This window comes from Lampetra fluviatilis, chromosome 63 (genome assembly GCF_964198595.1).
Source record: "Lampetra fluviatilis chromosome 63, kcLamFluv1.1, whole genome shotgun sequence".
NCBI lineage: Eukaryota > Metazoa > Chordata > Hyperoartia > Petromyzontiformes > Petromyzontidae > Lampetra > Lampetra fluviatilis.
The window spans coordinates 6809798-6833707 of record NC_136337.1 but is presented as its reverse complement, the minus strand read 5'-3'; the positions used below and the strand labels follow the sequence as shown (position 1 = coordinate 6833707).

Sequence of the window (23910 nt, the reverse complement as noted above, 5' to 3'; positions counted from 1 at the left end):
CTCGCCTGGTGTACAGGAGGTCATGGGTTCCATCCCGACCCTGACGCCTGCTGCTGTATATTTGGAGTTTGCGTGTCTCTCTCTCTCATCATCATCACGGTGGCTAGATGTTGACTACCTCGCCTGGTGTACAGGAGGTCGTGGGTTCGATCCTGACCCTGACGCCTGCTGCTGTATTATTTGGAGTTTGTGCTTCTCTCTCCCCGTGTTCGCGTGGATTTTTCTCCGGGTTATCCCGTCGCCCGCCCCCCACATGATGATGATGATAAACTCCGTTGAGCTATCATTTGTGGCCAGGTCGCTTCTGGAAAAAAATATCTAGCTCACTGGGGTCTTACCTGGTAAAAACATTTACATAAATAGCTTATACACCATGGGAACCTCATTTGCCAGTAAAAATATAATTGGTTTTTTACCCTTCTATCTGGCAACAAAACTGACACCTTTTTACAAGGAGTCATGTTTGCATAGACCGCTATACCTGCAGTCAATTATGCAAAAGGCGTCATCTGGTCCAACCCATGTGAGACTAGGCTCTAAGGAAAGCTGTCTCGGGTGTGGACCAATCAACTTCAAGGACAGTGCACATTATCAGAGTTATGTCTTTTGTTTGTATTATGACTGCAGGTATTGCGGTCTATGCAAACATGACTCCTCGTAAAAAGGTGTCAGTTTTGTTGCCAGATAGAAGGGTAAAAAACCAATTATGATAAATAGCTTAGTTTATATTCTTGGTTCACGTAGATAGGTTATTTGAACCTACCTACGTGACGACTTCACCGAAATACCCAAAAATATGAATTCCTGCAGTCACGAAAGCTTTAAGTCAAGATTTATCTTAGTTTATACTGGTAGGAACCTCCTGGTTACACCAGCCCACAGTGGATTATTGTGTCCGTCCGTCGTGCATCAAAAATGGGAGGGGTGGTGGGGTGAGGCTGGGTGGGGGGTGGCCGATGCACCACCTGTGCTCCTCAGGTCAACTTCGCTGTGTTGGGAGACGCTCACAGCTCCGCTCGTTGTTGCGAGCGTCGCTCCTCCACCCTCCGCTATGCCTGCAACTTGCCCAGTAGCAGCAGCGTCCTTCACGAGCCTCCTCCTCCACAGAGGCCGATCTTGACACCGCTGGTGCCGCTCACCGGCAAGTCCACTCAGCTCCACATCCTCCCGTTCCGCATCAGCTCCCGTCCCTTCTCCAGCCCGTGCCGCGCCCGTTTAGCCCCCCCTCTATCCGGTCGAATAGAAGCTGCTTGGGCATGCGGTGGCCGGGCACGCGCACTCCGTGACACAGCCCAACAGCACAGAGACACAGACGCAGGCGCGCGTGCAGAGAGCAGCTCGGTGCGAGTTTAATGAAGCACGGCGGAGCCGCGGCACGCCCCCCCCCCCCGCTGGTGCGCGCAGCGAGTCACGAGCGAGAGAGCGGCCGGGTCGCTTCAGCCTTCACGACCCCCCCCCACGACCCCCCCCCCCACGACCCCCCCCCCCCACGACCCCCCCCCCCCACGACCCCCCCCCCCCACGACTCCCCCCCCCCGCGCGCCACTCGAGCGAGCTCACAGCGAGACGCACCACGCAAAGTGAGAAGTGGGGGGGGGGGGGGGGCACCACCCCGGGTTAAAGGGGGGGGGGGCTGGGGTTTTGGTGCCGGGGTCAGCCCCCCGCACCACCAAATGTCGTCCCTTCGGCCCAGCCAGGTTCACCCTCCTCCTCCTCCACGGTCGTTGTGGTGGTGGTCCCCCACCCCACCCCCCCCCTTACACAACTGGGCCTCTGCCATCGGGCAGCAACGGAGCAGAGCCGATACCCGGGTGCCGTATCAGAAGTGTGGGTTGGGGTTGGGGGGCTCACGTCATTAGGGGTTATGGGAACAATACGATGGGACGGATCGTCTGTTGAGGGGGGGGGGGGGTCAATGTTTGGGTGGCTAGTTTCACCATTAAGAGGTCAGTATTCTCGATTAGCATCTAGTTCACTAGTTTGTTAGGGTTCGGATCTGGTTGGTGAGGTTAGGGGGTAGGCTTTTGTTGGCTAGTTAGGGGTAGAGCTATGATCTCGTTGGATAGTTAGGGTTCGGGCTAGGCTCTGGTTAACTAGTTAGGGCTAGGAGCAGGATCGAGTTAGCGCTAGGCTAGCGTCTTCCACACCCCGTTCGCCATTCCCCCCCTCTCCCCCCACTGCCACAAACGCAGCGTTTTTACTTTGCGGTCAGCGCTCCACCGCCGGACTTCACACCGTGTTTATCGTCTCAGCCGCCAGCGCGAGGGTTGACGTGCAAGGGAATAACAAGAAGTGCAGAACGTAGCGCGGCAGGTTCGTGAAGCGACCGCGGCCGCGGCGGCGGCACAAGCCGGCTTAAACCGCAGACACAAAAAACACCTCGGCAAGGCAACTCTCGATCACCCTGGGGTTATGCTCGGGGCAATCGGTGGCACGGGAAAAGAATGAAGCGCTTGTTATCGCAAAATGTGCAAATGAGGTCGAAGAATATATTCACAGCGCAGGCCTGCTCTAGGTCGTGGGCGAGGGCGCAGGGACGCGTCGCGCGTTTCGACTTTCTCAAAGTAATCGGATGACTTGCCGAAGTGTTTGGGAGCAGGGGGGGGGGGGGGTTGGCCTCGGGGGCAGAGGGTCGCCCGACCCGCGACCCGCGATATGATAACGAGACCAGCGCGCGTGGCTACAGTTATTTTAAAACAAAAGTTTCCGTGCGCGCCGCCCCCGGTTAATGTCGAGTCGAGCGCACGGTGCCGGTGCCCCCCAGTGGCGAGCTCACGCGAGTCCCGGCTGCAAGGGCCATCGCCTCAATGGGGGGGGGGGGGGGGACGAGTACCGTGCAACCCCCGACGTTTAGCAAAGCAGCAGTGTTTGGGGCTTCACACGGAATCCACTGCCGGCCGCAATGATTATATTGTTGCGATGAACAAGCAACGGCGGGTGTCACAGCAGCAGCGCGAGGTTGTGCTCTACAGCTTCCGAGTGTTGCAAGGTGGTGCGTCGCGCGTTGTCCGCCGATCCGCTCCACGTGCCGCGACCTTCTTCAGGAACCGAATTCAGTTGGCTACCTGGGGCAGAAGCGGAACGCGGGGCGGAAGGCGGGGGGGGGGGGCGCGTCGTGCCAACGACGACGAGAGAGTAGCGCGTGGCGGTGCGACCAGGGGAACGCACGAAGGAGAGCCCGGAACAGCGACGCTCGCTAGCACACAAAAAATAACAGATTCCCTCTTTCAAACTAACATAACAAAAAATTATATATACACCATTACGGAAAATGCTCTATCGCCAATATTTACAAAATAAATGACGCGGCGGATCAAAACACAAACGGAAACAGGTAAAAAAAAAAGAAAAACCCATCGGAGAACGAACACAAATGTTGATATAGAGGGGCGAGTTAATACGACAACGATGATTGCACTCGGGAGGTTGTGCGCACGGACAAGCGTTGAGAGCGACGTGAAAGACAGCGGCAGTTCAACCACTGACATTGTTTCGGCCAAAGGAAAATAACCAACGTCACCTCATCAAGGTTCAGCGCATTTTAAATCGAGACTGGGTTTCAACATCGGGATTGGATTTACATCTTACCGTCGGAGACCGGGTCTCGGGATGAGAGTCCCGCGATTGAGAATTGGTTTCGTCATCGGTCTTAATTGAGACCCGGCGGCGATTCTAGGAAACTTGGCTTTTGAGATGAGCTCCGATTGAGACCTTCTGATCCAGGAGACGGAGTTTCAGGATCACAGGCTTGAGACTCGGCTCCAGGAGACCGGGTTTCAGGATCATAGACTTAAGACTCGGCTCCATGAGACCGGGTTTCAGGATCACAGACTTGAGACTCGGCTCCATGAGACCGGGTTTCAGGATCACAGACTTGAGACTCGGCTCCATGAGACCGGGTTTCAGGATCACAGACTTGAGACTCGGCTCCATGAGACCGGGTTTCAGGATCACAGACTTGAAACTCTACGCCAATAAATATATTTTGTTTGACACAATGATTGCGTGCCGACAGCAGCAGGGGAGCACAAACCGGGTTGGCGCGCAAGTTCTGCGTGAGTACATTCACGTGTGCGTGCGTGTGTGTGCGTGTGTGTGCGTGTGTGTGCGTGTGTGTGCGTGTGCGTGCGTGTGCGTGTGTGTGCGCGTCGCTCGTGTTTGTACGTCGCGGATTCGTAGTTGAAACTGCGTACGCGTTCGCGCGCAGACGGAAACAACAAAAATACCAAAATGGCGAGCGCGCGCGTCAAAATAAACTAAATTGTATACAACAGAGACGCGCGTGCGACACGATCGCAGGCTCACGCGCTCGCACGGCCCGCGAGCCAGCGCCACCGACTCCGCGTCACTCGCCCGCACGCCACCCTGGGCGGCCGTGCGACGGACGCGTCGATCGACGTCCGCTCCCCCGCGCTCGCGACGCACGCACGGGCACGGGATCGCGTGCGCGGGAAGGATCGGCGACTTATCCGGCGCGGGCTCACGCCCCGTTGCCGGGCCGCGCCGGGGTTCCCACCGGCGGCTTGTTCCCCCCCCCCCTGCACCCCCCCGGTGTTCGCGCCCAGCGCAGGCCGCCGGGTTCTGTACGTGCGGTCGACGCGTTCTAACGCCACCAACTCCACGAGAACCGAGAGGGTTGAAGGAGGTGAATCGCGACTCCCCCCTCCCTCCCCGCCACGCCTACACAGTTCAAGTCCGGAGCTTTTTAACAAGATACCTGAATAACAATACTAGCCGATAACGTAACACTGAGAAATGCTCAGTGGAACGTTATCCATCCTAAAACCTGCACTCCCCAGCGCTGTCCCAGAAGAACTCCTTTTGATTATAATTAAAATGTTTTTTTCGTTAGTTAGTCAAACGTTTCGATCCAGCGTCCAAGGAATGATACCTCACCCTGGGGCTCCCGGCTCGCCGCGTTTAGCCCGGAAAGGGTGGGGGGAGGGGGGGGAGACGGCACCCAAAAAACACCAACGGCTCTTCTCTTGCAGCTACGCACGAGCTAAATGTGAAACCTAAAAAGACTTTTAATAAACTGATATTCAAAGCTCGCCGGAGCGACGCTAGGAAGCTTCAACATCACGGTCAAGCGCCAAGTCGTGCCCCGCCTCTCTCTCTCTCCTCTATCTCCGCCGGTGACGTCACGGCACCGATCGTGGCAAGTGACGTCACCACCGCAGCGGCCGAGGTAGCGGATCCCGAAAGTCGCTCGACTCTCTTGAATGCTTTTCTCAACGAAGCGTTGACGCAGCATGCTCCCTGTTTGTCCGTCCGTAACGGGATTGCGGGGGCGGGGAGGGGACACGGTAACTCTGGTAAAGATTATCCACTGCGAACCAAACTTTAGTGTAAAGTCGAGTTGCCGTTCGTGGGACTTTAGCCTCGGAAAGAAAAAAAACCCGGCCACATTTGATCCCAAGGGCTTTTCCCAAAACTCGGGCAGACGAAAGACCGGCGCTAGCAAAAGAACGATCTGTAAAACGCACACGGACGCAACCCTTGGCCCCAAGGCCGCCAGCCGCCGTTGCCGCCGCGAGTTAAACACGCCGGAAGACAAAGCCCGCACGTTGGGCCGTCATCGACGAAGAGTCAAACTCCTCTCTCCCCAGGGACTCGTAACCCAGGTGCTGCGACAAGAGAAGAGCCGTCCGTTTCACTTACGAGCGAACCCCACGCGCTACGCTAACAACGCCAAACTTTGTGAATTAAGTCCACTGCAAAAAATCCGTGCTCGGTTTAAACCCCTTACAACTTCCCCATCAGGGCTTCCACACTCTCCACACCACCACCACCACCACCCCCAACCACCTCGCGCACAACCTCATTATCATCATCATCATCCTCCTCCTTCCCATCCATTCAAGCAGCAGCAGCAGCGGGATTTATTTACAAGGGCGCGCGATCTGCCGGGTTGAGATTTACGCCGCTAAGTGCTCCGTTGGCGAGGTTTGCAAAAAGAAACAAAAGTTGACAAGGACGACGACGACAACCACCACCACTTGCGCTTCGGATCTAACGGAGAAGACAAGGGAATCATCTGCAGCAGCATCGATCAGACCGTGTCCCGACGCGCACGCAGTGACGGGCGCGGAGGCAGCTCACGGCGACCGCTTTGTACACAGACACGGCAACGAGGCCGTGTCTGGGCGTGGCCAGAGCAAAGTTTCAACCGCACCACCGCCCCACCCACCACCACCCACACCAGTACCACCACCGCCCCACTCACCACCACCCACACGACGATCGTGGCGCCTCGCGAAACGTGTCGCGCGGTCGATGCAACGCGCCGCCGCAAACCGCTGAGCGGATCGACGCTCGGAAGCGCAGTGGCCCGACTCGACCGCGCGACCAGTTGCACAGACGTCCACGCGTCAAGCGGTGTCGGTTGCGTGCAATCCGAGTTGCCGGCGCGCGACTCCCCCCCCCCCCCCCACGGACACGCCGAGCGAGCGCCACTGCCCGTGACGCGGCGGAGGGCAGCCGCGGCCTGCGGTGACGAAGAGGAGGAGTGTTACGGGAGTTGGTGTTTGTGTCGCTCGGCGGCGCGCACGTTGCCAATCAAAACTCCACTTGGGGCCGTGAGCCACGGGGTTCCTTGTCGCGCTGGTGGGGGTCAGAGCCGTGGTCACGGTGACCGATGGTGGCGACTGCTGGTTGTGGTGGTCATGGCGATGATATTGATTCTGATGGGGATGGTATATATCCATAACAGTAGAAATGTTATGTATGTTATAGCGGTGGTAATGGTGACATTCGTTATGGCGATGGTGGTGGTATTGCTTATGGTGCTGGTAAAGATATTGACTAGGGTGAAGATATTGATCATGGTGATGGTGATGAAGACGAAGACGAAGACAGTGGTTGCGGTGGCAATGGTTGCTGGTAACGGTGATGATAGCGGTTGCAAGTGGTGTTGAACATTTTGGTTGTTGTGGTGACTGATATCGGCGGGTCTCGGTGTTGGCAGCAAGTGGTTGCGGTGGCACCGGTAACGGCGGCGGCGCCGTTGCCAAAAAGTGACGGTGGCGGTACGCTCCGGCATCGGCGGCGGTGACACAGCGCTGACGGCAACAGCCACCGCTGCCCCGGCACACCCGCGCCGACAAACACAAAACGATCGGCAAACACTCGGCAAGGGCGGCTACGATGGCACGAGCGGGTGGCCGCGCTCGTTCAGGTTGGACACGTTTACGGTCGTAAGCAGCTGCGGTGGTTGTTGTAGCCGTAATAGCGGTTGCAGTTCGGTCTCGGTGGCTGACGGCGGCGGTGGTGGTGGTGGTGGTGGCGGCGGTGACGCTGCTGCTGCTGCTGCTGTTGTGGCCGGAGGGCTTCAGGGCAGCGCGGGCTGCGGCTGGCTCACCTTGAGGCAGCCCCAGTAGCAGGCTCGCAGCAGCACGGCCAGACCGATCACGTAGATCAGAATCCACGCGGCGTATATCCCGCGGTGCTCACGCGCCATCTTCTCCGTGCCCACCTGCACGCCGTGCCCACCGCACACACCACACACACCGCACACACCGCACACACCGCACACACACCCTGGCTGTCACACTCACCATCGTCATCGCCATCCGCGGGCAGGCAGCCCGTAGGTATGTCCACTCCACATGTCGCCATTGTCACGCGCATTGGGTTACTTTCGTCTTTTTTTTTCTTAACGATCGAAAGCTGAGCACCCTCTCTCGCCCGACCCTCCCCCTTTTTGTCCAGGCGTGGGACTGGCTCAGACATCCACTGGGTTGTGGACACCCCTGGCTCTACTGCCGTGTAAACCAGGGCTCTACACAACAATACTGGCTGATACCTGTACAGATACCCCACAGACTTCTCATCAGCCTCGAACTTGCTTCTCAACAGGTGGTTCAACATTGAACCATTGCTTACAGGAGAGTGCCCCCCTATTGATGTCTGGAGAAGCCACATTTCTCATCTCCTCCCCGCTCCTTCCCCGTCTCCCCCCCACATCTCCCCCCTCTCCCCCCCACGTCTCCCCCCCACGTCTCCCCTCTCCCCCCCCACGTCCCCCCTCTCCCCCCACGTCTCCCCTCCCCCCTTTCTCCCCCCCACGTCTCCCCTCTCCCCCCCACGTCTCCCCTCTCCCCCCCCACGTCTCCCCTCTCCCCCCCCACGTCTCCCCTCTCCTCCCCACGTCTCCCCCCCCTCCTCCCCACGTCTCCCCCCACGTCTCCCCCCACGTCTCCCCCCACGTCTCCCCCCACGTCTCCCCACGTCTCCCCCCACGTCTCCCCCCACGTCTCCCCCCTCTCCCCCCCACGTCTCCCCCTTCTCTCCCCACGTCTCCTCTCTCCCCCCCCACGCCTCCCCCCCCACGTCTCCCCCTTCTCCCCCCCACGTCTCCCCCCTCTCCCCCCCACGTCTCCCCCTTCTCTCCCCACGTCTCCTCTCTCCCCCCCACGCCTCCCCCCACGTCTCCCCCCTCTCCCCCCCACGTCTCCCCCTTCTCCCCCCCACGTCTCCCCCCTCTCCCCCCCACGTCTCCCCCTTCTCTCCCCACGTCTCCTCTCTCCCCCCCACGCCTCCCCCCCCACGTCTCCCCCTTCTCTCCCCACGTCTCCCCCCTCTCCCCCCCACGCCTCCCCCCCATGTCTCCCCCGGTGTGGGACCAACCGTGACTCCGGCTCCGATCGCGACAGCAATGAGTCCAAGCACCAGGAAGATGCAGCAGCGTCGCCGTGGAAACCGCCTTCCAATCGACGACCTGATCCATGCATCACACACACACAAAGACAAAGATCCCCCGTGTAGCCTTAACAGACTGTTAGGGCAAGTGCTGTTCGCAAACACCTGAAGATGGGCACGGCACACGAGGGAGTGGGTGGCCAGCACCACGCCCGGCCTCCTTTGGTCCCTAGCTGCGATGCTTACACACCGCATCAGCTACTCATTTTATGCTGAGTCGACGTAGGGGAGGCCCAGAACCGAATCAGATAATTGTCACTTGTGTTGGCCGTTTGCGGGAATCAAACTCAGGTCGCAAGGTCCATTCACGCTAGCCGCTACACTACCACTGTCCGCGTGCATGCATATACACAGACAACACACACACCCTCGTACCTACTCATCAGTTAATGAGTCAATAGGCAAATTCAATGCATTAAAAAAGGACAAGGAAAGATTGAATCAGTGAAAAAGTTAAAGATTGTATCGTTAAACACACGATTGAATGAATACAGCAGTAAATTATGGAATGATGAGTGAATTAGTGAGTGAATGGTAAACATCTGAATCCATGGACGATTGACTCCTTGAACCATTTAAACGGCGAACAACCAAAACCATGAATGGCTGAAATAAGTGAATCGGTGACCGAGTGAATCAATGAACGAGTGAACCTGTGAATTATTAAAGCAGTGAATGAGTCACCTGTGAAGGACTCAAGTGCATGAGTGAACCTGCGAGTGAGTGAATATACGAACGAGTGAACCTATGGATGATTACAGCAGTGAATGAGTCACCTGTGAATGACTCAAGTGCATGAGTGAACCTATGAATGATTCAAGCAGTGAATGAGTCACCTGTGAACGACTCAAGTGCATGAGTGAAGCTGCGAGCGAGTGCTGTTACTCACACTTTCTTGCAGTGCGGACATTTGGCCAAAGTGTTATCTCGATACTCGGCCCACTGTGAAAGGCAAAGCGGTCGCTCGGTTAACGACTCGTTATTTATACAAGGCCGTACTTACCCGCAGTTACGGCCTGCAGCCGATGATAGACGTTTCCACGTTCCTATGGCAGGGACCAGTCTCTGTCCATTGAAAAAAAATCGAGGATGATGAGCGTCCCCCGTAGTGGTCCTCGTTTTATCGACGCCAAGAAGGGATGACAACCGAATGGGACGTTGAATGTGTGCGCTGTTACAACTGTGAGCTCCCGCCTGGCTGTGTGAGTCTATGAGGCTGTGTGAGTCTATGAGGCTGTGAGTTTGTGAGTCTATGAGGTTGAAAGTCTAGAAAGCTGAGAGACAATGTACAAGGTTTGTGAGTTGGCTTGGCTGCCAGTCTACGAATCTGTAGGCCTATTGGCGTCTGTGACGCCGTGAGTCTGTGAGTCTGTAGGCCTATTGGCGTCTGTGACGCCGTGAGACTGTGAGTCTGTAGGTCTATTGGCGTCTGTGACTCCGTGAGACTGTGAGTCTGTAGGCCTATTGGCGTCTGTGACGCCGTGAGACTGTGAGTCTGTAGGTCTATTGGCGTCTGTGACTCCGTGAGACTGTGAGTCTGTAGGTCTATTGGCGTCTGTGACGCCGTGAGACTGTGAGTCTGTAGGTCTATTGGCGTCTGTGACGCCGTGAGACTGTGAGTCTGTAGGTCTATTGGCGTCTGTGACGCCGTGAGACTGCGAGTCTGTAGGTCTATTGGCGTCTGTGACTCCGTGAGACTGTGAGTCTGTAGGTCTATTGGCGTCTGTGACGCCGTGAGACTGCGAGTCTGTAGGTCTATTGGCGTCTGTGACGCCGTGAGACTGTGAGTCTGTAGGCCTATTGGCGTCTGTGACGCAGTGAGACTGTGAGTCTGTAGGTCTATTGGCGTCTGTGACGCCGTGAGACTGTGAGTCTGTAGGCCTATTGGCGTCTGTGACGCAGTGAGACTGTGAGTCTGTAGGCCTATTGGCGTCTGTGACGCCGTGAGTCTGTGAGTCTGTAGGTCTATTGGCGTCTGTGACGCCGTGAGACTGTGAGTCTGTAGGTCTATTGGCGTCTGTGACGCCGTGAGACTGTGAGTCTGTAGGCCTATTGGCGTCTGTGATGCCGTGAGTCTGTGAGTCTGTAGGCCTATTGGCGTCTGTGACGCCGTGAGACTGTGAGTCTGTAGGTCTATTGGTGTCTGTGACGCAGTGAGACTGTGAGTCTGTAGGTCTATTGGCGTCTGTGACGCCGTGAGTCTGCGAGTCTGTAGGCCTATTGGCGTCTGTGACGCCGTGAGTCTGTGAGTCTGTAGGTCTATTGGCGTCTGTGACGCAGTGAGTCTGTGAGTCTGTAGGTCTATTGGCGTGTCTGTAGGCCTATTGGCGTCTGTGACGCAGTGAGACTGTGAGTCTGTAGGTCTATTGGCGAGTCTGTAGGCCTATTGGCGTCTGTGACGCAGTGAGTCTGTGAGTCTGTAGGTCTATTGGCGTCTGTGACGCAGTGAGTCTGTGAGTCTGTAGGCCTATTGGCGAGTCTGTAGGCCTATTGGCGTCTGTGACGCAGTGAGTCTGTGAGTCTGTAGGTCTATTGGCGTCTGTGACGCCGTGAGTCTGTGAGTCTGTAGGCCTATTGGCGTCTGTGACGCAGTGAGTCTGTGAGTCTGTAGGTCTATTGGCGTCTGTGACGCAGTGAGTCTGTGAGTCTGTAGGCCTATTGGCGTCTGTGACGCCGTGAGACTGTGAGTCTGTAGGTCTATTGGCGTCTGTGACTCCGTGAGACTGTGAGTCTGTAGGCCTATTGGCGTCTGTGACGCCGTGAGTCTGTGAGTCTGTAGGTCTATTGGCGTCTGTGACGCCGTGAGACTGAGTCTGTAGGTCTATTGGCGTCTGTGACGCCGTGAGACTGTGAGTCTGTAGGTCTATTGGCGTCTGTGACTCCGTGAGACTGTGAGTCTGTAGGCCTATTGGCGTCTGTGACGCCGTGAGACTGTGAGTCTGTAGGTCTATTGGCGTCTGTGACTCCGTGAGACTGTGAGTCTGTAGGTCTATTGGCGTCTGTGACGCCGTGAGACTGTGAGTCTGTAGGTCTATTGGCGTCTGTGACGCCGTGAGACTGTGAGTCTGTAGGTCTATTGGCGTCTGTGACGCCGTGAGACTGCGAGTCTGTAGGTCTATTGGCGTCTGTGACTCCGTGAGACTGTGAGTCTGTAGATCTATTGGCGTCTGTGACGCCGTGAGACTGCGAGTCTGTAGGTCTATTGGCGTCTGTGACGCCGTGAGACTGTGAGTCTGTAGGCCTATTGGCGTCTGTGACGCAGTGAGACTGTGAGTCTGTAGGTCTATTGGCGTCTGTGACGCCGTGAGACTGTGAGTCTGTAGGCCTATTGGCGTCTGTGACGCAGTGAGACTGTGAGTCTGTAGGCCTATTGGCGTCTGTGACGCCGTGAGTCTGTGAGTCTGTAGGTCTATTGGCGTCTGTGACGCCGTGAGACTGTGAGTCTGTAGGTCTATTGGCGTCTGTGACGCCGTGAGACTGTGAGTCTGTAGGCCTATTGGCGTCTGTGATGCCGTGAGTCTGTGAGTCTGTAGGTCTATTGGCGTCTGTGATGCCGTGAGACTGTGAGTCTGTAGGCCTATTGGCGTCTGTGACGCCGTGAGACTGTGAGTCTGTAGGTCTATTGGCGTCTGTGATGCCGTGAGACTGTGAGTCTGTAGGCCTATTGGCGTCTGTGATGCCGTGAGTCTGTGAGTCTGTAGGTCTATTGGCGTCTGTGATGCCGTGAGACTGTGAGTCTGTAGGTCTATTGGCGTCTGTGACGCAGTGAGACTGTGAGTCTGTAGGTCTATTGGCGTCTGTGACGCCGTGAGTCTGCGAGTCTGTAGGCCTATTGGCGTCTGTGACGCCGTGAGTCTGTGAGTCTGTAGGTCTATTGGCGTCTGTGACGCAGTGAGTCTGTGAGTCTGTAGGTCTATTGGCGAGTCTGTAGGCCTATTGGCGTCTGTGACGCAGTGAGACTGTGAATCTGTAGGTCTATTGGCGAGTCTGTAGGCCTATTGGCGTCTGTGACGCAGTGAGTCTGTGAGTCTGTAGGTCTATTGGCGTCTGTGACGCAGTGAGTCTGAGTCTGTAGGCCTATTGGCGAGTCTGTAGGCCTATTGGCGTCTGTGACGCAGTGAGTCTGTGAGTCTGTAGGTCTATTGGCGTCTGTGACGCCGTGAGTCTGTGAGTCTGTAGGCCTATTGGCGTCTGTGACGCAGTGAGTCTGTGAGTCTGTAGGTCTATTGGCGTCTGTGACGCAGTGAGTCTGTGAGTCTGTAGGCCTATTGGCGTCTGTGACGCCGTGAGACTGAGTCTGTAGGTCTATTGGCGTCTGTGACGCCGTAAGGCAGGGAGTCTGTCTGCGAGCTGGCTTGGCCGCACGACGGCGAGTTGGGCTCGGCGGCGAGGCAGCGTCGAAGGCGAGCGTGGTGAGGCGCGTCGCTCACTCCTCACTCACCATGAACGTCTGGCTGCAGTGTCCGCACACCACACGAGTGCCGAACGGCTGCGATGACTGATTGGCAGCCGCCACCGTCACGGGGCCCAGGTTGATTATCCGCTTGCTGAGTGTGGAACGCACACACGTCACACACACACACGTCACACACACACACGTCACACACACACACGTCACACACACACATGCACACACGTTACACACACATACGTCACACACACACACGTCACACACACACACGTCACACACACACACGCACACACGTCACACACACACACGTCACACACACACATGCACACACGTCACACACACACACGTCACACACACACATGCACACACGTTACACACACACACGTCACACACATTGCAAATGCATGTAACACACACTCATAACACACACACACCCGTAACACACACACACGTCACACGCACGTAATGAGCAGAACCTATGAAGGCCGACACGGCACACGAGGGGGTGGGGGGCCAGCACCGTGCCCGGCCACCTTTGTCTCCCCGGTGACGATGTTTACTACACACCGCACCAGGTACTCAATTGCGGCCGAGTCACCCTAGGGGAGGGCCAGGCCCGATTCAGATAATCGTCACTGGTGTTGGCCGTGAGCGGGAATCGAACTCGGGTTGCCGGGTTCGTAGCGCAGCGCTTGTACGCTTGCGTCTGCGAGCGAGCGCTGTACGTGACGGTGTCTCCTCCGCCCGTGCGTCTCTCTGCGCGCGCGTGTCCCCGTGCTTGCGTGCCGTTGCACGCCCGTCTCCTCCGCGCTCGTGTGTGTGCAGTGTTCGTAAACGAGGGCACTCACCAGTTGGGCCGGGGGCAGGCGATGCGCTGTGACGTCACCTTGCAGATGAGGAGGCAGTTGCACGGGCAGCGCACGTACTTTTTGCCCGGGGGAGCGTTCTTTATCGGCTGTGATGGGGGGACAAACGCAGGCGGACAACTGGGTTCACAAAGGTCCTGCAGCTCGAGAACATTCTCCCATCACCGATCACCGCGAGCCGCCCTCCCGCCGTACACGCCAGGGGTGTCTCGGAGCGCTGCGCACCGCCGCCGCATCTCGTCTCAACACATTTGTTAGAAAGGGCAGCCCCCGGGCAGCTGCCCCCACCCCCCTCCCCCCCCCCCAGTGCGGCACAAGGAGACTCAGCACGAAATCACGATAAATTTTCTTGACTGTCGTTTATTTATTCGGCCAAATTCGGAGCCAAGATCGATCCACTGCTGCACGAAGGCCGTCGCCATCCTGCCCCCACCAACCCCACGCCGCAACTCCGATGAGCGCCGTTGGCTACGTACGACGCGAAAGAAGTTCAACGTCCGCACGTCCACCGCCCTCTCGCGACGCAACAACCCTCCAGGGGCACCTGCACAGGGTCCCACTTTCATGGCTCCATCTCCGCGGTGGAGGTGCGAGCGAAATCGCCGATCGTACGGATATTACTAACCAATGGGATCACTCGATACGTGAACCGCTTTGCATAATGAATCAACGCGGCAGATTAACCCTCGATGAATCGATGCTCTAACGCGGCTGTCGCGTTGACTGGGAGCAGAATGGATACGATAGGAAGCCGCACCTCCGATTACAGCGGTGGCTACGTACGGTGCGAAAGAAGTTCAACATATATATACCTGTATTCGGGTTTTACAAGACCATATATGGACAACGCCACATTCATTTTTTTTTATATACGAGCTGATTGATAATTTCACCGGGTTGTCCGATTTTATTGCATTACAGCGTTGTTTCCTTGACGGCAAAGACAGAGATCTCCCGTGTAGCCTTAACAGACTGTAGGGGCAAGTGCTGTTAGCGAGTAGCACCCATAAAGGCCGGAACGGCACACGAGGGGGTGGGTGGCCAGCACCACGCCCGGCCGCCTTTGTCTCCCTAGTGGTGATGTTAATACACATCACACCAGGCACTCATTTGAGCCGAGTCGATCCAGGGGAGGCCCAGGACCGGTTCAGATAAATCGTCAACTGGTGTTGGCCGCGAGCGGGAATCGAACTCGGTTCGCCGGGTTCGTAGCGCAGCGCGCTAACCTCTGCGCCACCGCTCCCCACACCCGCACGTCGACACACACGTGGGCAGAGACACGCCCCTACGGGCAACGGCACGCCTACTTTCTCCCACACGTGGGCTGATCGATGATCGGTGATTTGGTCAGGTTTGTCCGATTTTATTGGATTACAGCGCTGTTCCCTTGACAACATGCACGCACGCGCAACACGCATACATCACACGCGCAACACGCACGCGTCACACGCGCAACACGCACGCGTCACACACGCGTCACACACGCGTCACACACGCGTCACACACGCGTCACACACGCGTCACACACGCGTCACACACGCGTCACACACGCGTCACACACGCGTCACACACGCGTCACACACGCGTCCCACACGCGTCACACACGCGTCACACACGCGTCCCACACGCGTCCCCGCTCACCGTGGCCTCGTTGCACACGCTGCACTTGACCACGTGCTGATGGAGCTTCCCCTCCACGTTGATGAGCGACTGGCACACGCGGCACGTGATCATGGGCACCCCTCCCGAGTCCGGGCTCGTGGTCGGCGTGTACGGAGGGGGCGCCTCGCCGGGGAGGATGGGGGGCGGGCCCCCCGGAAAGCCTGGAAAGCCTGTGACGGGGGGGGGGTGGGGGGCGGAGAGGGAGGCGGGGGGGGCAGGGAGACACAAATACAAAGACAAGCCGCGTGGTTTTTCTTAGTGTCGTTAGCGAGTGCCTATTAAGGGCGGCGTGGTGCACCCACGGGGGCGGCGGTGTTGACAGCGCCATGCCCGGCCACCTTTGTCTTCCCAGTGTCGACGCTAACTCACATCGTCGACCTTATAAGAGGGTCAGGACCGGTTCGCATATCCGCAACCGATGTCAGCCATTGGCGGGGAATCGAATTTGAGGTCGCCACGTTCGTTTGCGCAGTGCGCAAACTACTCTCCCACCACTCCTCCCTACATACCAAGACAAAGATCCCCCGAATAGCCTCTTAAGACTGCCGGGACAAGTGGCGTTCGCGAGAGCGCCTGTCAAGGCCGGGCACGGCACACGAGGGGGTTGGTCGGTGTGGCCTGCAGTATGCCTGGCCACCTAAGGCCGAGTCAACCTAGGGGAAGCCCACGACCGGTGCAGACGCAATCGCGTGTCGACGCCGCACAAAACTAAATTGGAGTGGAACTGCCAGGCGGCTCAGCCGTAGAGCTCACGGCTCACGGCCGTAAGGTTTAGCTCACATCCTGGTTGGGGTGGAGGCTCAGCCCATCATCATCAGCAGCCATAAAGTACCACTTTGTGGGGAAGTCAAGAAGAATGTTGTCCTGAGGCTAGACCTGCCCACACCGTAGGAATGTGGCATCTCCACCACTGGGTCAGGGCTTTTTCGATTTAAAGCTTTCGTGACTGCAGGGATTAAATTTATTATTTTATTATTTCCATTCTACGTGACTTTACCGAAAGAACCAAGAAGATGGGTCAGGGCTGTAAACACGAGCAGACGCCTGCACTGCGGTGCAGCTGTATGGCTGGGCGGCAGGGTGCAGCAGCATTGAGAACGCAACTTGATGCCCCCACAGAAACAAGGACCTGGGTTCGATTACCGACTCAGGATCCTCGCTGTTCTGCACCCTTTGGATTCTGCGGTTTCCTCCCCAGAGCCGATGGAAACACGGGCGGTCGATCATCGATTTATCCGATGGCTTCGGGGGTTGCCGGATTTTCAAAAACGCTGGGCAATCACTACACCATCATTATTTGAAATAGCTAATTTTTGGACATTCTTACATGACATTATTTTGTAGGTGTTATTTTTTTTAAGGCTTTAAATGCGTTTGCTATGTGAAATTGCCGTAAATAAAACATACAAATTAGACAAAAAAATGTATATCATTCTGTACAAAGTTCCCGTATTCACTGTACCGTGCGTACCACTCGCATCTCGAAGACACTGCACGGGGTGATGTACATACACCGATCTTGTTTCAACAACATGATGATGTGTTTGACGAGTGCCGGACTGGTTACAGTCTTTGAAGCGGTTTTGCCGGTTTCGCCGGATTGGTCCAGGACCACCGGTTCATGTTGGAAGCCGGATAATAGCACGCCGGATCATTTATGATCAACTGTAATGCAAGCGGATATTGGCTTAAAAAATACGTGTCAATGCTGAAAAATGACCGACAGATTAGTAAATCGGGGTCTCAGGTGCAGCAACGATATCGCTCTCCTCCTGCGAAAACTTGGCAGGGCCCTGCTGAAAGACAGTCTTGACTGTTTCCAGGAAAACATGGCGTAAATGGTAATTTTAACATTAAATTGCCAAAGCAGTTGAGCACAAGCAGCATGAACCATCATCACGCAAACTCCGGTCATCCTCGCAGCAGCAGCAGCAGTTTTTGGCTACCCGTCGAATAAAGGTGGTCGCTGCATCGCGCTGCGCTTTCAGATGCGCTTCTGCGGCCGTCTGGAACGCTCTTCCTTCCGACATTAGGAAGTCATGGGTGTTGTGCATTTTTAAATCATCGTCGAGATTGGAAACGGATTTCTTTCCAACTGCTTTTTCGTGCTCCGTGTTGGTATCCTTTCCCCCCGGTGTCTATGTACCGTGCGAAATAAGGCCAACATACGTACAACAAAACAGCTCAGTAAAGGAACACCGTGATTTGAAGCTGCCCCTATTAAGTTTAATGAATAACCCAGTCTCACAGCTGATGACCTCTGGTTCCGTGTAAAATATTTGCCTGTGGGGGGGGGGAGTGGAAGTTCCTGCGAGCGAAACAACAAAGATTTAGTTATTCACTTCCTCCAGTTGGCCCACCTTATGGTTTTACGTCCTCTGTGTTTTTTTATCAAAGCCCAATTCTGAGTTAATATGTCGTCTCGCGCGTCAAAACAAACGCGAAAGTACAACCGCTTTTTGTTCCCACGGACGCGTAAAATAAACGCAGACGTCCATAAAAAGAGCCGACTGCTTCCTGGGCCTGGTCGAGATGGGCCCCACCTGCTCAGGTGTTCCCCTCCATCTCCTGCCCTGCAGCAGCAGCAGCAGCCGCCGACACAAAACTATTCTATTTCGGATGTATACAGCGTCCTTTCCAGGGCGCTATAGAATGGAGCCGATGTTGGTCAGTGAGGGAGGTGACGGATGGAGGGACAGGGGCTGGGGGAACGGAGCTGATGTTGCTGGGCTAGGAAAGGTGGAATAAGGTGGAGTGTGACGGTGGGCGAGGGTGTCTGATGGGTGCAACGTGGACGAGAGGTGGTGCGGTATGGGGCACGTGCTTTGAAGTGGTGAAATGGGCACGGATGAAGGTAGGTGAAGGGTGGTGGGGGCAGAGGTCCGGTGGTAGGATAACAGCGTGCTTCAGCCGCACCGAACCTCACAATGGCTCCTCTCACCCTCACCCAGTATATATACAAGGACTGTTTTCTTGGAATTTCTCTTACTTGATGCAGCAGTCGTGCTGTGACGGTTCCACCTGAAGACGGAGGCTTGTGTTGCCTCCGAAACGTCGTGATTTTTATTTTATTTTACTTTTATTAATTTTAATTAAAATGTTTTACCTACGTGACTTTACCCAAAAAACCTAAGAATACTGATGGAGGAGCACAGTGTAGGGCTGGAGGAGAGACCACTTTTTTTATTTTACCAAGTAAGGCCCAGTTTTGTTGCCAGAAAAAAAAGGTAAAAAAAAGGTAAAAAAAACAATCATCATATTTTGCTACTGGCCAAGGAGGTTCCAATGGTGTAAGGCCCACCAATCTATCCGGCTCTTTTTTCAGAAGCGACCTGGCGATCACAAATGATAGCGCAACAAAAGTGGATTATCATCATCACGCGGAAATGTATAGCAGAAGCTAAATACTCTCAACGCGGGACGCCGATTCTAAATGTGCGAGGGGAAAATCGGAAGCCCCTGAGAAAAATCCACACTATCACGGGGAGAACAGCACGCAAACTCCAAATCTACAGCGGGCTACGTCAGCATCGGGATCGAACCCACGACTTCCTGCAGAGTAAGTGAGGTAGTTAACATCTCCTAGCCACCACCTAGGCAGAAACATTGTTAATCCACGGACAATGTTTCTGCAGGGATGCATAGAATCGCAGTGCAATGATGGATGTGGCTGCACCGTCCTCTTCCGTTTCGAGTGGATACATGCCGAATGGTTTTTGTTTTCAAGAAAAAAAAAACGCCACATTGTGAAATTATGGAATGTATTGATGCGCTGAAGCAAAGGGACATCACCTGATCACAGCTCACGTGATTTAAAACGAAGGAACGCCCCCACAAGGTGCGCATTCTGTTTGACTTGCTCAGCGTCAGCCTCAGAAGGTCGAGCAGCCAGCAACAAACAGCACCATTTTGCAGCGACGGCGTAACGCGTTTTGCCGATGTAAGAAATGCTGCGTGCTATTATTACAACAATGACAGCTTGGAGGAAGATAAGCTGATGATGAGAGGGATGTAAAGGACTACAGCAGGAGTTTGGCAGCATTGTGAGCATAGGGGGGCGGTGCAGTCAAACGCATTCTTGTACTGTACTGCGATTCTATTCTCCGAGCCTTCACGGACCGGCACCTGCCAGCGTGTTGCAGCATGATTATTGGGGCAGGCAGTCATCCAGCAGTGGATTGACCATGGCCGATGATGGTAGTGATGACTTGGGGAGGCCGTCATCCAGCAGTGGATTTGACACAAGTGCTGAACTGTAGGTATAGATCTAATTGTTAAAAGGTGCAATGTTGATATGGGAATTGAAAAAATACTGCAACACTAAACTTAAAAGGTACACGGCAGTTAGAATCAATGCTGTAACGTGGGTAAATTATAATGAATTATAATAATTTACTAATTATTATAATTTACAGCCAATTGCTGGATACATCTCATCGGATTCCTCCAGCACAGATTAAGATTCCGATTCTGTCTCCTGACGCCGTGCCGGTTACGGGGGCTGTCTGACCATACTTCGCCACGCCGGTGGAGTGTGGATTGGTGACCCAAGGGACAAGAACGGTGGTTCGGTGTGGGGTGGTGGCCAGGACCGGTTGTGATATCTCTCGCCGGCAACGCGAGCCGTTCCCGGGTGACGGGTCCAGAGCGCGGTACACCGCGCCCCCCATCTCCCCAGCCCTTAGTGCATCACGTGCACTGTAGCAATGTCATCATCATCAACAACAATGGTCACATACCTGTCAATCTATACGGTTTACCCAATATTCTTGTACAGGGATAATTGAGTTTTTCAGGTCCATACAGCGTACAGCTGTTTCAATATGGGCAACAAAAACTGTCTGTTTGTCTGTTTCTCCCATGTGATGGGACTTTGCAGGAAGAACGTTGAAAATTAGAAGGGTTTCAGTTTTCAGTATCAATTATTAGGTATAGCCCTGCGAACCATTCGGCTCTTGAATCGGGTGCAACCGCAACAAACAAAAAACATGAAACATCTTAAAGTGACAATGCGCAAACAGAAAAATCCAGGAAAAAAACTGCAAAGTCTTCCAGAAAAAAAGTCACCGTACACGGGGTGACCAACAAGGTCTGAATTGGTCTGTAATAAGGTAGGGAGGGCACTGATAAGGGGTTGACAGGAATGGTCGTCGGTCCGACCGGTCGATGATGCACAGTCGGCGGCGTGTCAACTGCTGCCACACCTCGCAGCGGCACTGGACAGCCATCTCAAGTGGACAAACGTCGATGATGATGATAATATGAAAAAAAATAACAAACGCGAATCTTCAATTTTTTTAACATGACGTGAAAATTAAAGGGGAGAATTTGTTTCTCAAAGAAGTAATTGCCGCCCGCTGAGGTGGTAGAGGCCACGTGGCAGGGATTGGGCGGGGGGCGGAGGAAGGCTTTCAGCCAGCAGAAGATAGAGCCTGACTCCAACAACTTGTTTCGGTGCGACTGCCGATGTCGACAGAGACAGACGACTTGACAGACACAACGACGAGAGAACACGCGAGTGAGGGGCAGTAGCGGAGTGGCGCTATCGGCTGTGATGATGAGGATCGGGGCACTGCGTCGTCACACGTGGTGCTGTTAGGGTCTCTGTTGCGGATGATCCAGAGTGGCACACCACTACTGGGGGAAGTCATGAATCACAACAACAACGAAACTAACAACAACCACCACCACCAAGTATAAAAATAGGTTTTGCCCTTTCTGTAAATAAAACAGAAATTGTGTTAAGATGTTCAAACACCAAACAAAAACCTTTGGAAGGAATTAAGTCAGCATTAACCACATGCAGTACTCGTGGTGAACATGTAAACAAACATGGTTATGATAATATATGTATTGTCTTTAATAATAATGTAACTATAATATTAGATGGCATTACACCAGAGACAGCAGCAGCCTTCTTGTGGGCCTCGTCTCACCACCAGTGTCAGACCAGAGGACACCGCCTGAAGGCGGACAGCACAAAGACCGGTGAGCAGCTACAACATGGGACCACAATCACCACAACATGGAACCACCACCACCAACATGGGGCCACCACCACCAACATGGGTCCACCACCACCACCACCACAAAATGGGTCCGCCACCACCAACATGGGTCCGCCACCACCACCATGGGTCCACCACCACCACAACATGGGTCCACCACCACCACAACATGGGACCACCACCACCACAACATGGGACCACCACAACATGGGTCCACCACCACCACAATATGGGTCCACCACCACCACAACATGGGTCCACCACCACCACCACTACAACATGGGTCCACCACCACCACAACATGGGTCCACCACCACCACAACATGGGACCACCACCACCACAACATGGGACCACCACCACCACAACATGGGACCACCACAACATGGGTCCACCACCACCACAATATGGGTCCACCACCACCACAACTACAACATGGGTCCACCACCACCACCACTACAACATGGGTCCACCACCACCACAACATGGGTCCACTGGGACCACCACCACCACAACATGGGTCCACCACCACCACAACATGGGTCCACCACCACCACAACATGGGTCCACCACCACCACAACATGGGTCCACCACCACCACAACATGGATCCACCACCACCACCACCAAGTGGTGGACAAATCTTCCCCCCTTCCTCCTCCTCCCAGCACCAATCCCCGGGCCGTCCCACATTTCCCAGCGCGGATCGGCATCCGTCTCGGCGGCGGCCTCCCCCCATTGGCCGAGCCGGCAAACCGACTGCGAGGTCGGCGCGGACCAATCACGACGCGAGCCCAGCGGACCAATCACGGCGCGAGCTCGCGGGCCGGGCGAGCCCAGTGGACCAATGGGCGCGGCGCGGCGCCTAAGCGCGCTACGAAATACAAAAGCCTCGGTGGGGGGGGTCCCTTAAATCCTTGCCCTTTAAAATCCTATAAGGTCCCAAAATCCTATAAGATCCCAAATAAACCAACAGCTGTCAACCCATAGGTTTTAATCCCACATCAGAGTCCACACGGCGTACAGCCGTTTCAATACGGGCAACTAGCAATGTGTTGCCTATTTGTTTGGGTTTCTCGCTTGTGATGGGAGATTTAAAGGGGGGCACGGGGTGACCCTTTATCATTCATCTGTAATTATGTCGGCACTGGTGAGGGGTTGACAGGCACGCCGAGCTAATAATACTATTACCAACTGCTGCTGTTTATTTTATAGGACCGGGAAGGCCTCCACTCCCTAGTATCTCGCTCTCTAAATGTTTTTCTAGAAGCGACCGGGCGATCACAAATGACGGCTTCAAACAAAGTGTCCTCCTCGTCATTTAGTGCAAATGTTCAGCGGCAGCCAAACACTGAGAGCGCGTGGTGGTGGTGGTGATGGTGTTGACTTGACATGGGGAAGGGAAACAGCGGAAGACCCGGAGACAAAACCACGCGACCACGGGCAGAGAGAGACACGCAGACTCCAAATACACAGCAGCAGCAGCAGAAGGCAGGGTCTGGATCGAACCCACGACCTCCTGTAGACCAGGCGAGGTAGTCAACATCTCCTAGCCACCGTGATGATGATGATGATGAGAGACAGACTCCAAATACACAGCAGCTGCAGGAGGCAGGGCCGGGATCGCACCCACGACCTCCTGTGCACCAGGCGAGGTAGTCAACATCTCCCAGCCACCGTGATGATGAGAGAAAGACACAAACTCCAAATATACAGCAGCATCAGGAGGCAGCGTCAGGGTGTGGATCGCACCCACGACCTCCTGTGCACCAGGCGAGGTCGTCAACATCTCCCAGCCACCGCGTTTAACATCCCAACTCCGCGTTGCTCGTCTACACAACACGAAGCAGCGCACGCAACTCACCGACCGCATTGGCGCCCTCGTCGAAGGTGGCCGCCGACGGGGTGACATTGCCGGAGTTGTTGACGGAGAGGAGAGGGGACCGCTCGTCCGTCGTCTCGGCCATGGCTCGGGCGGGCGGGCGAGGGGGGGGCCCTTGTTGAGATGCGGTGGGGGGGGGGTGGTGACGTCAGCGGACGCACGCGCAAGAGTGACGTCACGCGAGTCACGCGCGCGTTCGCGACGTCAACCAGGGGGGGACAAATCGCGTCGCTCTCGCGCTCGTGCCGTCACCTACGTCACTCTCGTGCGCGTGACGTCACGGGCATTACATTCGCGCACGTGACGTCACGGGCGTCGCTCTTGCGCACGTGACGTCACGGGCGACACTCGCGCGCTCGTGACGTCGCGGGCATTGTTTTCGCG

At 55.4% G+C, this 23910-nt stretch overlaps 1 protein-coding gene across 1 annotated transcript; it reads right to left on the bottom strand.

Annotated features, from left to right (window-relative positions):
- Positions 1–1523: 1523 nt before the first annotated feature.
- LOC144951689 (type 1 phosphatidylinositol 4,5-bisphosphate 4-phosphatase-like) lies at positions 1524–23656 on the bottom strand. Its single transcript, XM_078881984.1, has 7 exons — positions 23509–23656; positions 15619–15809; positions 13960–14066; positions 13142–13247; positions 9590–9642; positions 8629–8719; positions 1524–7474 (listed from the first exon to the last, which is right to left on the bottom strand). Exons 1-7 carry the CDS (start codon positions 23609–23611, stop codon positions 7331–7333), a joined length of 795 nt encoding a protein of 264 aa, XP_078738110.1. The 5' UTR covers positions 23612–23656; the 3' UTR covers positions 1524–7330.
- Between the last annotated feature and the right edge of the window lie 254 nt (positions 23657–23910).